Source organism: Centruroides vittatus, unplaced genomic scaffold, assembly GCF_030686945.1.
Source record: "Centruroides vittatus isolate TY-2023 unplaced genomic scaffold, ASM3068694v2 contig_1224, whole genome shotgun sequence".
Taxonomy (NCBI): domain Eukaryota; kingdom Metazoa; phylum Arthropoda; class Arachnida; order Scorpiones; family Buthidae; genus Centruroides; species Centruroides vittatus.
This window is the reverse complement of record NW_027120786.1, coordinates 240,704-253,938: the sequence shown is the minus strand read 5'-3', so window position 1 is coordinate 253,938 and position 13,235 is coordinate 240,704. Positions and strand designations below refer to the sequence as shown.

At 31.0% G+C, this 13,235-nt stretch overlaps 1 protein-coding gene across 1 annotated transcript; it reads left to right on the top strand.

The window, feature by feature from the left end:
- The first annotated feature begins 1,136 nt into the window (after nt 1-1,136).
- On the top strand, nt 1,137-5,210 carry LOC136987583 (epidermal growth factor receptor-like). The gene is made up of 8 exons (XM_067285345.1): nt 1,137-1,723; nt 2,287-2,411; nt 2,504-2,714; nt 2,788-2,925; nt 4,315-4,505; nt 4,602-4,845; nt 4,952-5,013; nt 5,100-5,210. The coding sequence occupies exons 1-8, from the start codon at nt 1,519-1,521 to the stop codon at nt 5,208-5,210; spliced, it is 1,287 nt and encodes a 428-aa protein (XP_067141446.1). The 5' UTR covers nt 1,137-1,518.
- Nucleotides 5,211-13,235: the final 8,025 nt, after the last annotated feature.

The following is a 13,235-nucleotide window of genomic DNA, read 5'->3' as shown; positions in this document are numbered from 1 at the left end:
TCCTTTACTTTCTTAAAACAATAAAATAGACCACTGGTTCTCAAACTTATTTCGACCACCGCCCACTTTGAGATTAAAAAAATTCCTAGTGCCCCCATATTTTTTAACTTGCCTTTTTACATTACCATCTGTTGCGTATCTTAAAAACAGTAGCAAATATAATGTTTAAACATGCATTATTATATGGATAGGATAGATAGATGTGATCTATATCCTATTTCTGAGATCAAAGAATGTTTCAATGAGAGGAAATAAAACTCATACTTAATCATATTTAGAAGTATTTTTATTAACATCAAAAGAAAGCTTTGAATTTAAAACTTATCTAATGTGAAAGATGAATCTGATGTATTTCGACCAGTTTGTTAATATCCGGGTCGAATTCACTTAAAATCAGCCGTAAGTCGCCGCGTTTAGTAACTTGCAGCCGATTTCTGTTTTTAGTTAGCAACGTTGCTACAGCACTAAATCCACGTTCACACAAATACGACGATGGGAATGCTATCAGAAAGCGTTGAACAACTGACCATAACTCAGGGTACAGTTGAGAGATTTGCTTCTGCAGCCAAAATTCTTGGTAGCCGTTCTTGAACTTTCATTTTTAGCATATTTATGCAATAATGTTACTCTAATAAGTTCATTCATGCTATAATATAAGTCAACGTGTTAGAAATATTCAGGTTGTGATCTTCAATAAAAATTTAAAAATATATAGGTTGTCAGCATTTTATATATATTTTAGTAAAATTTTTATAGATAGAATTTGTCTGCCATCGCCCCTCTAGATTTCCTTAATGCCCCTTAATTTCCTTTGACCCTTCTACTGCCCCCCTGAAAGCCTCCAGTACCCACAAGGGGGCGTTATCGCCCACTTTGAGAAACGCTGAAATAGACGAACTACTCTAATTTTGACTTCTCGGAAGCAACCACCTCTGTAATGAACTCGTCCGGGTTGAATAAATCCAAGTTAAATGATTGCATGTCTGAAATCTAAATGGATTACTTCATTAGTACTTCTTCATATGCCGTCTATTATTGCCGTTAATGATTTATCTAAAAAAATCTTGCCATTCTGGATTTATCGCGTAGAATTATCTCGCATATGTGGGAAGGGCTCCTAATTTTTTTTTTTTTTTTTTTTGTATAATAGTGTGTTACCATCAGTTACTTGTTTTCCTATTAGTTATCTGAATTCTAATGATATCCCCGCAGTTTTTCTTACTATGATTTCGCACGAACGATATCTTCTGTACCATTGCATCAATCATTAAGTTAGGCAGCATTTATATTTAACTTTTTTTTCTTTTTTACAGAACTCGTTAAATCCATATTTCCAAAGTGGATATTTTATTCTACCTCATGTCAAGAACTAACTCAGTAATATGTACTGTACATACATCGAAAAATTAAATATGACTGCATAAACTGTCAAAAATTTGTGTTATCGAATAGTTCTCCATGCGAAAGCTTTCCAGGATATATTCTGGACCTGTGGTGCTTACTTAGGTGGTACAAAACATGCAATTCTGTACATATTTACAAAGTGCCTTATACAATGTTTCCTCATTGTTTTTGTTCCTAAATCCTAAATTGTATATGCTGTACATGATGAAGATGTGGACTTCATTGTTACTTATACATCTGTTGTGTGTTAATGGTGCTCTTCCTATCCCCTACTCCAATAAAGTAGCGGAACAAGAAAAATATTTTCCGAGAGGAAAAAGTTAGTTTTCATTTTTTAATATTATCTTAAATGTGGATTTGCATTCCACACGAGGCAGCTGTACGTCGAAGATGATTTAATTATTTTTTTTATGATAATTTTTGGAATTCTTTTCTTATATATATATATATTTAATATATAAAATAATATTGTGACTACCGTCATAATATTTTCATAAACGTTTCATGTGTTTTTTTATTTGTTATGAATCTTTTAATGAGGTGTGAATTTTAAAAACATTACATTCGTTTATTGTCATTATTATTACTGTTATTCATATGGAAAATTGATAATGCAAATACAGTTAGAAAATACTTTGTTAAAATTATTAACTGTTAAATTACAGCCAACAAAATTCTCCAGCAAATATTATGATTCTAATAGAAAATTTTATCATGGAATGGATTCTTTTGCCTAAAAATTATATGTGAATTATTTGAAAAGTTTCTTCATTCTGCAGCAGATTTATATAAATTTTTTAAAGTAATTTATCTGAATTAAAAACAGAACAGTTTGCGTTAAGAAAAAAAATGGAATGCTTTTTTTTTATATTTTATTTTCAGTATGTATTGGTACAAATGGAAGAATGTCTGTTCCTTCGAATCGCGAACATCACTATCAAAATTTACGAGACAGATATACGAACTGTACATACGTGGACGGAAATTTAGAATTAACATGGATACAGGTAAATTTTGAATAAAAAAAAACTGCGGTGAATTTCTAATTATACATTGTATAGCTATATGTGTTTATTATATATCTGCATGTTAATCTTAGGATGAAAGCTTGGATTTGTCCTTCTTAAAAGAGATAAGAGAAGTTACTGGATATGTTTTAATATCGCATGTTAATATTAAAAGAATTATACTTCCGAAACTTATGATTATCAGGGGTCGTACCTTATTTAAATTGAATGTCAGAGAAGAACAGTTTGCTCTTTTGGTCACTCTCAGCACAATGGATAATTTAGAAATGCCTTCTTTAAGAGGTTTGTTTTTTAGACACAGTTTTATTGTCAATTTATTTTAAACTCGTCAATAAAATCTTTTATATCTTTTCAGATATTTTGTCGGGAAGCGTGGGATTTTTCAACAATTATAACCTTTGTCATATGAGAACAATAAATTGGGAAGAAATTCTTACTGGATTGGGAGCCAAAATTATTTATGTTTATAATTTCACTCAACCAGAAAGAGAATGTAAGTTAAAAAAATATATATATATATATTACTAAATTGTTAGAATGACTTAAAGTATGACTTTATGTAAAATTAGGGGAAGTTTTTAATATAAAAATATTAAATTTAGGTATTCTTGAAACCGTGTTTTCTTATATGTTGAGCATCAAACACAAGACCGTGTTATTTATTAAACACTTGGCACTTTTCCACTTCTATTAGTTGATCAACTAATAGAAGTGGAAAAGTGCCAAGTGTTTAATAAATAACACGGTCTTGTGTTTGATGCTCAAAATAAAAATATTAAATATTTCTTTGTCACAGTTAAATAGTTTAAAAGTATTTTTGCTAACTAATTTAAAAACTTAAATCTCGTTTAGTGTTCTTAAAAATATAAAGAGTGTATTTTTGTTTATATTACATAAGAAAGAATAGTTTATGTTTGTATCAAATTAAATAGAACAAAATCTATAGGTAACTAAACTTACGTAAAATAAAGTTTAAAAAAATTGAATAATTATAATAACTTTAAAAATTTCAGTTTAATTTGGCGAAAAATTATCTCCCTAATCATGCAACATTGTTTGCCAATTTTTCATAGACAGGTGTAAATTATTTCAAGAAAGATCAGCGAGATAATGACCGTATGCAACAATAGCATCTACTTTAAAATTAAAATTAATCAGCATAATGTTGAATCTGGCATGGATTTCTTAAACCTAAACTTAGGATTACTTCTACTTAGCTCTTTATTTTGTAATGGAAAAATTTTTAAATATTCGCGTAGAAAATTACTCTTACGAAAAGAAAGAAAGTTTTTAAGTTTTAATTCTTATTTCAAAATTGAAATTTAATTTGTAATAAATTTTTTTGCTAATCGTAAACAATTATTTTGATTAAGATTCCTAAAACCTTCTGTACATACATAGATAATTCTGTATGTTGTTACTTCCTTATAATGATTTATTAATACGTATTTAATAAATCATACATTATATATTAATTATAAAACTAGTGGACTCTTACTTCTGTGAGAAGTTAAATACAGTAGAGCATCGATTATCCGACCCCGATTAACCGACTTATCGGTTAACCGACCGCGTTCTAGTCGGCAAATTCAAATGTCCGCTAGTGATGTGGCGCTACAATATTTGGTTATGTCTTGGCTACTTTAATATTATTTTTGTTAAATTTTTGCATGTTTTAGCTGGCAGCACTGGCTCGACCATGAAAGGGAGGCTAGTATTTAAACCATGCCTAATACACTATACTAATAATGTATTTTTTCATACTTTTCAGTTATCCGACCAACCCCGTCCCCAATTAAGTCGGATAATCGATGCTCTACTGTAATTCAAAATAATATATTTGAGAAACATTATTAAATTACTATAATATTTATTTTTGTAGGTCCTCCTTGTGATCAGTCTTGTCCTCATAAATCTTGCTGGGGAGAAGGGTCAGAAAATTGTCAACAATTTTCAAAAATTAACTGTTCCGCTCAATGTCATCAAGGGCGTTGTTTTGGTCCAAAACCAGAAGAATGCTGTCATTTATTTTGTGCAGGTGGTTGCACTGGACCAACTATGAGTGACTGTTTGGTACATATTTCCAAACTGTTTATGTCGTTATTTTTCTTTTGTAGATTTTGATGTACTTCATATACAAAAACTAAATAAATTTACTGAAAATTTTAGGCTTGCCGGAATTTCTACGACGACAGTGTTTGCAAACAAGAATGCCCTCCGATGAGAAGATATAATCCAGCAACTTATTCCTGGGAGAGTAATCCCGACGGGAAATATGCTTATGGAGCAACGTGTGTTAAGACATGTCCAGAACATTTGTTGAGAGACAGTGGCGCTTGTGTTCGATCTTGTCCCCCAAACAAGAAAGCAGAAGATGGTGAATGTGTACCATGTGATGGTCCTTGTCCTAAAAGTTAGTAATTTATTCAAACAATAATATGGAAAAATGCCCATATTAATATATAACATGAAAATGCTTATGTAAATGTTTTATAAATAAAAAAAATAATAATTTTCAGATTGTCAAGGAGTTGACGTTGTTCATGCAGATAATATTGATAGTTTTAGAAAATGTACTATTGTATATTGTACTGCGAATTGTATATTCATTATCATTTACATAAACCTGATCTCTCTTACAATACCAATGATACATTAATCTGATAGCATTTGGATAGTGACAAAGTATACCACGATCATGCAAATCTAATACATACTCCAGAGCATTTGCCAAACAAATTGAATTTTCTTCGCATTGTTGTTCCAGCTGTTCGATGAAAGTTTTCCAACCTTCTTTGGTTTGTTCTAATAAGACAAAACTTCTAGTAAGTATAACAAATAAATTATACGTGCAATCAAAATTACTCAGTTCAAAACTGGGCACATGAAAAACTTCTCTAGTAATTAATTCTATCGAACCATAGTGGATAGGCATTGCATTATTACATGAATGAAATCTACTAACTATTTCTTTCGCAAATTCTACATCTCGAATACGTAACGCCAAAACTGTTGATTTACCATGAATTTCTCTGTCCACAGAATAAAAAGTTAAAACTCTTTTTCCTTTAGAATGAGCAACAGGCGGATATTTGATATCTAAGAAAAGTGAAGCAGAGTTTCTTTTTATATTTAAAATAATTCTTCGTATAGAACTATATTTTATTGCCAATAAAGTATTGTTCTTATCAAAAATGTTTACGCGGTATTTTATCTTTAATATTCGTATGTCATGATAGAAATTTGCTGAGAGCAATCCTTTTACATTTCTGTGAAATCTGTGAATTACATACTGTGTTTGAGAGATCGCTAACGCATTCTACCTGGATAATATGCTCGTCAAATGAAGGTTTATCATCTTGCGTATCTGTCTTTTCCATTTAAACTCACTCCAGCACAGAGAATCCCCATTCCTGAAGACGATTCTCTAATGTCTGTCTAGAGATGACGGTAGTCGAATAACCTGATAATCTTGTAATTAGAAATTTCAGTCTCATATCTGGTTATCTGAAATATTAATAATAACAATATACAAAATATGTCTAAAACATATTGAAATAAACAGGCTACTTCAAGAAATGTTTTTATATTCACATTATTAAAGCAATGTCAATTTAAATGAAACAATAAATGCGAGTATTTGAGATAATTAATTCACAACTTATTATTAGATACAGTGGAACCTCGCTCAACGAGCATAATTCGTTCCAGAGTCTTACTCGTAATGCGAAACACTCGTTAAGCGAAACAATTTTCCCATAGAAATTAATGTAAAATACGATAATGCATTCCATGCCGAAAAAATACTCAAATAATTTATGTATAACATTTATGCCGGGCCTTCAACCTCTGCCGGACCCTCCTCTCCTCAGGTTATATAGTATATTATGCATCAAAAAGACCACTCACATTCAGTCAGGTAAATAAGACTAATATATAAATATCTTGTATACAGGTAAAAATAAATTTAGATAAAACAAATAACTAATTTAAAATAATCAGTAATATATCCTCGGACTCATATACATTTACAGAAAACAATGTATCGTGAATTATAAGGTCACCATAGAATTATCATCACAAAATACGATCCTGACATTCATATCAAAAAATAAACTAAAAATAGAGGAAAGAGCAAAAATATCCTGAGGGCAAAATCTGTAATAAAATTTCGTTTTGTACATTTTGCAAGATTTTTACTCAGCATTCAGTTTCATTTATTCAGTTATTCATTCACTTGGATAGATAATGAATGAATCAAAAAACAGATATAAAGTTTGAAGACCGGCAACAAAATGGCTTTTCTGGAAGAGGAAGGAAGCATGTAGGAGGAGACAGATTTGGAGATTTCTACTTGTCTATATAGCTCAAGGGAGGTCAGTCCATTGACAAATGTACTGTTTCTTACAGCCTAAAATGGCTGATAGGAAACAAATATCTTTTGATTTGATCAGTTTTACATTATTTTTGTGGTCCTCAGGTATGCACTCTCACAAAAGAATTACATTATGCTTCCTTTCAAGTATCAAGGAAGAGATTAAAACAAAATACGCTGGATATTCAAACACAAAATACACTGATATAGAGGTTATGCTCAAAATAAAATTAAATGGACATTTCTATAAATCAGATTTAGGAAAATTCAAAAATTACCTTAAAACTGATCAAACAAATTTGCTCAGATAGCATAAATGTAAATCAATAATTCTCAAACAATTTATATAAAATATTTTAGAGATTTTAATTTAATTTTTACATTTAATTGTATTGTTTGTTTATTAATTTAGAAAATGATTGATCTATTAAGTTCCCATCAGCACAATTTAATCTATCTTCTATATCAGGGGAGTTCGAACTTCTTGCCTCAAGGGCCAGAGTGAATTTAAATACATTTACATTTGAATTAAAAAATCTCATCATGACTAAGGTAGCATTGAATTTTATTTTTTACAGTTAATTACAGATTCGCCAATACTAAACAAACATGGCTAAATTATACATAATTATAAAATTATTTCATGAAACTTCAGACAACAGAAAGCAATCCCGACACCAACTATAGGGATGTCACCATATACAATGCAATGCTTACTGAATTGGAGTTCGTTGACATAGTTTCTTATTTACACCAGTCAGTCTGAGTTTGCAGATGTAAAGAGGTTCATATCTAAGTCAAGACATATTGTGGTGCAACTGCATGCCAAAAAGCCTTTCATATCTGGAACATAAATGTACATTAAAGATACTGTCTTTAAAAGATACTTTAAGAAAGTTATGATAAATGACCTCAAGATTGTACATACCGTATTTTACGGACTATAAGACGCACCTTAATTTTTAAGCAATTTTTAAAAAAATACCTATAAGGCGCATCTGAATTTTGGAGGCAATTTTTCGAAGAAAAAAGATTGAACTGAGCTCTCTCAATCATCAGTCTGAAAGGCATTAAAGCAGCTGAGCATCAAGTATACAAAGTAGGTGCAACATATTCTGACTGTGTAGAACAATAATAAAAATAAATTTTAATTTTCAATTTATCTTATTATTTAAAAAATGATATGTTATCATTTTAAATCAAATATAGTTTTAAAAATAAAACAAAAAAATTTGTTGTTCAAAAGAAATGCATTCTACTAATCAACATATTTTACTTTATCACGTATATAAACAATTTTTAAATCATGCACCAAAGGAGAATTACATAATTACCTTAGAATAAAAATCACTTTCTTTAACTTTAAATAAAAACAAATAAGTTTTATTATGAAACTTTTCTTGATGAGGGGATATTTCCTGATTAGGAATGTAATTGTTTGCGTTGTCCCTTCTCCTGCACGATGTTGTATCCACTCATGTCCATTAGGGCCAGAAGAGTGGCTTCCTTGCTCCCGTGCATGGCTTTTCTCCTGACAATCATCGGGCCAAGACCCATCTCCTCCAGTAGCACAGACGGCTTCCTTGCTCTTCGGATGATCCGCGGCCATAACGTTGCCCTGGCAAAGTGTAAATCCGTTAAAATTTGTTCGTAAATGCTTACAAAATAATCTCTTTTTGAATACTTCCACATGTACAATATTTAATGTTAAATTATTGTATCCTATAAAATCAGATTTTAAATTAGTTGTTAATAAGAGCATTTCTCTCTTCGCTCCTTCCACTCATAGTTTCCTTGTTTAAATTTATTTTTTGTAATTTATTTGTAATGTCTAGGAAATTTCTTTCTGTGTTTGTCTCCTTTTCAACTTAAACAAATTAAATGATAATATTACATTTAATTTTTTCTTCTATTTCTTCCATTTTTATTATTTCTTGGTCACAAATTAAAAAGTGTGTGTAACTATAATATATCATTTCAGATTACATTTTAGAAAGTAATCCAGTTAACTCATGTAAGCTATTACTTTTTGTCTTAGAGATTTTAATTTAATTTTTACATTTAATTGAATTATTTGTTCATTAATTTATAAACTGATTGATCTATTAAGTTCCCATCAGCACAATTTAATGCCTAAATGGATCTCCATTAAAATAAATAATTATATAAAATAGAAGTGACTATCGCTATTTATAATGTACTGCCATCTAAATAATATGAATCTAATCTTTCGCTTAATTTATCTCTAAATTTGATTTTGACATCTAACATTTCTATATGTTCCACGAAAGTAGTATTTTCAGTTTGAACTTTCTTCATAAAAACACACAGCGCCATCTTTCGTTTAAAATAAATAATTATCTATATATATAACCCATTGAACGCGTGCCTGTCCGTCCACATAACGGTATGCCAAAAATGGGCACTAGAGGCGCCCCTATCGTGTGTCATATTAATGAACTATTGTAAAAATTTACTAAAATTAAAATTAACATAATTTACATTAAATTTAATAAACTAATACTTTCATATAACAAATAATTAATAGTATACTATCAAATAGTACATTGATTAGACTTAAAATTTAATTACATTAGATAAAATTTCAATTACTTTACAAATCATTAACGTAAACGAAAAAATACGAATTTATTTTAGAAATAATACAAAATATAAGCAAATAAATAATATACTAAATAAAAGTACACATTCTTCCATATTAAAATTCTTTGTTTTTATACTTTTAATACAAACATTTCAATTTATAAGAATTTTTTACATAATGTAAGTACATTTAGTCCAATGACCTTGAGATTTCCCTGAGTACGGCTACACAGCAAGTGCGAAAAGCAAAGGGTTAATTCAAACAAAGTTAACTCGAATGGAATTTTGACACGGTATTTTCATAAACATTCCGAAATTTTAATTTTCCGTTAAATAAAATAAATAATGTTCATCTATCGCATGAACTAGTCAGAAACCTTATATAAAGTGCGGGAACCACATACGACTAAAAATGAACAGCGTGCGGGGGTGGAGGCTTCCAGTGTGTGTGACCTAGAAACGAACTGCCATTCGCACCTGCATTTTTCGAACTTTTTTTTTATTTGATCACTGATGAATTTCTCCAAATGTCTGATGTAATGACGTCCTTATCTCGAACAGTTTTTAAATGTATCGTTATGTATCCTTTTCAAATGTTTCAGCCGAGGCAGTTCTATCACACGGTGTGGTGGTCACATATGACAGAGCCCTCTGTCCCATCTATAAGGAGATAGAACGATGTAGCAGTGGCGTGAAGTCATTGAAAGCGGTGGAAGCGCCGCATCCACCTTCCAATGACCTTCCCTTGTATTTTCTAAAATATTAATTTTCGTATTTTAACGTACTTTGAATTAATTAAAATTAATATTTTATTATAACTGCATTATCTATCTTATTAAAATATTCTATACTATATGTCAAAAAAACCGATAAAATCGCTATTGAATATTCAAATGTCAGTAACAGAATGGAAGCGCTTCCGAGACAGCTTTCACGGCGAGAATAACTAAATGGTGTAATGCAGCCAGAGGGCATTGGCGCATGCGTTTTACAGAGCAAAACCTCAACCAGTTTAACTGGTGAAAACTACACACATGTAACACTTCCAACGATTCTATCCCTTAGCCACTGGTAGGGAGCTATCTGACTAAGTGAATTGTTTAAGATTTAAAAAGTAAAGAGTATTCAATGTTATTTTTATGTACGTTTTTTTGCAAAGTTATATTTAATTACAGTATAATTAAAAGAAAATTATAATTATATTGACAGATTTTCAGACATAAAATCTTTAGAATTTTTATCACTTTTAGATGTTTTTCATAATATTAAAATTATTAACAATTTTTTCAAGCGTGTTTTAATTCTTTAAATGAAGTAAATTTTATGGGAAATTTTTTGATTTATCTAAATTACGTAGCGAATCGCAATATTTATATTCGTATCCGGACTATATTGACAAGTAACTCTTAAACATTAAAACATATTATAATTAATGTCGATCCGAACAAAGACGTACTAAAAGAATTATATAATTTAATATCATTAATATTTACGGTACCATCTACCAGTGGGTCTGTTGAGCGCAGTTTCTCGACCACGGAGAGAATTCATACATTGGCCAGGAACACTGGGTCGGAGGAAAAATTGTCGTCGCTAGCGTTGCTTTCGATAGAAAAAGAGCTTTTAAATACGTTGATGGAGTCGCGACCAGCGACTTTTATGATAATAAAGTAATTAACGACTTTGCGGAAAAAATCGCCGAATAGAATTAGTTTATAAAAAATTTTAAAAAAAAACAAGTTTTCGATCATTGTTTGTATCATATCAATTTGTATTATGCATGTATTATTTGTATTTTACAACTAAAATACATAAATTGTTTATTTTTGTCATTTCCAGTATTTGTTTAAAACTTTTATGGAAATGTCATGTACCGGACAGGTCTGACCCGTTACGAAAGAGGCGAGAAAAACGGTTAATTTAGAGAAGAATTTATTAGTTTAAAAAGGACATAGGTAAAAGACGTTTGTAGTGGGACACCCATTGTTTATATCAAACTGCCAGGCAGAAACTATAAACCGCGGAAGGAAGTCGTCCTATGATCGGTGAAAGATCGAATTCATCTTCTATTTTGACTTTTCTCCGGCTCCAGGTAAGAGTCTCGTTACGCTTAGTAACCAGGGACCACTCGGGAAGCGTGATTGAGGGAGAGTGACCAATCAAATGGACGAAAGAAAGAACGGAGATTGATATAATCTTCGACAATCCTACCACGCACGTACGAATGGACCCTAGATCATTACTGACGCGCAATTAACTGATTGCCCGTGAAAGTCGGCTTCTTACAGAAACACAGCTTCCCTATCACCAAACGTTACGGCACGCCACTGCGATGTAGTATGCACAGAATTCTAAGGAAAGAGAAAATTGTAGTGTTTTAGAAGAACCGAACAATTTGTTCATTCCTTAGAAATGAAAAAGACGCCATCGAGAGAAAATAGTGTCTCGGCCGAAATTACTTGAAAGGTTAGAAATCTACAAAGCCTTCGGGAGATGGTCGGTAGTTAACTTCAATGAGACAGACTCTATTTCGTCAGACTGCAGAGTGTATAAAAAGTTTTAAGTAAAGGTTTCTTCTTCGAATAGTGAGACTAGTAATATTTATCACGTCTCTCTTAATTATGCAAAATTAACAGAGACCGAGATTAAAATAGTTTTTTTTATTTCGCCTATTTAACAATGCATTTCGAAATGGTAATTTTCTAATCTCTCTTCGGGCTGACAGCTTCAATGTCTAAAGTTGTTGTCTACAACTTAACGAACAAAATGTTAGTTCGGCTTAATATACTTTTGTTATCCATAATGATGGATATAGTGCACAATTTGTACACATCCTAATGGTGTAGTTTCTACATATCAGTCTCTTGCACTTACTGGAATGTTTTTTTTTTTTTTTTTTTTTTTTTCTATTTTTGATGGGCAAATGCAACGCTTGTTTCATTTCTCACAACTATTAACTTCTTATTACCTCTTAGAAAGATTTTACCTTCAAAATTGTGGTTTATAACATGACAAAAGTCAAAATGTGGTTTTCACAGGTTAAAACCAAAGTTTTCACGAACAAACTGTAACTACGATTGCAATTATTTATTGTGACATCATCATAATGCCGGGCTGCAATTTTTAATTGTAAAATAAATCTTGTAAAAATTTGATTGGTTTGATTCTATTCAACGCGGCACATGGGCGATCTGCCGGGGGAATGTCTCCCGGGAGGTCTTTCACGGGAAACTGTTTCCTATTTAGATAACTAACGTGAAGAAAACCCAGAAAATTCCACGTGTCCCGCCCGTTGATGAGTGCGTAAAGATTGGATGTTTGTATTGTATTACTGTTTATTAAAATTTTCCTTGGATATTCTCTTATTTGGGTATCTTCTTTTAATATCCTCTTCAGTTAAACTTCAGTTACAAGTGCATTAATCGAGTCAGAAAACACTATTAGGTCCATGTTTTACGGAACCAAGTAAAAAAATATAAATGTGGGGTTTGTAGTGAATTTCGAGACACTAATAGTTGAGTATTAAGTACGGATCCTCGCGCGAATTGCAAATAAACTCGTTCACGAAACCGACTATAATAGGAAATAATGTAATAATTAATTTTTCAAAATTATTGAATGTCAAAGTTTATAATTATATTTGACATTTTGTAATGAAAGCGTGCAAAATATTCTGCCTGAATTACCTGCTCTACTATTGCTTACTATTGTCGAAACTTTCACCAAAATGATTAAATTAAAATTTCAAATTAACCAGATTTGGCAAAGGGAAAGGAAACAATTACACAAGAAGGCTGCGGTCAAGGTCCTTGGGCTGCGGTAAA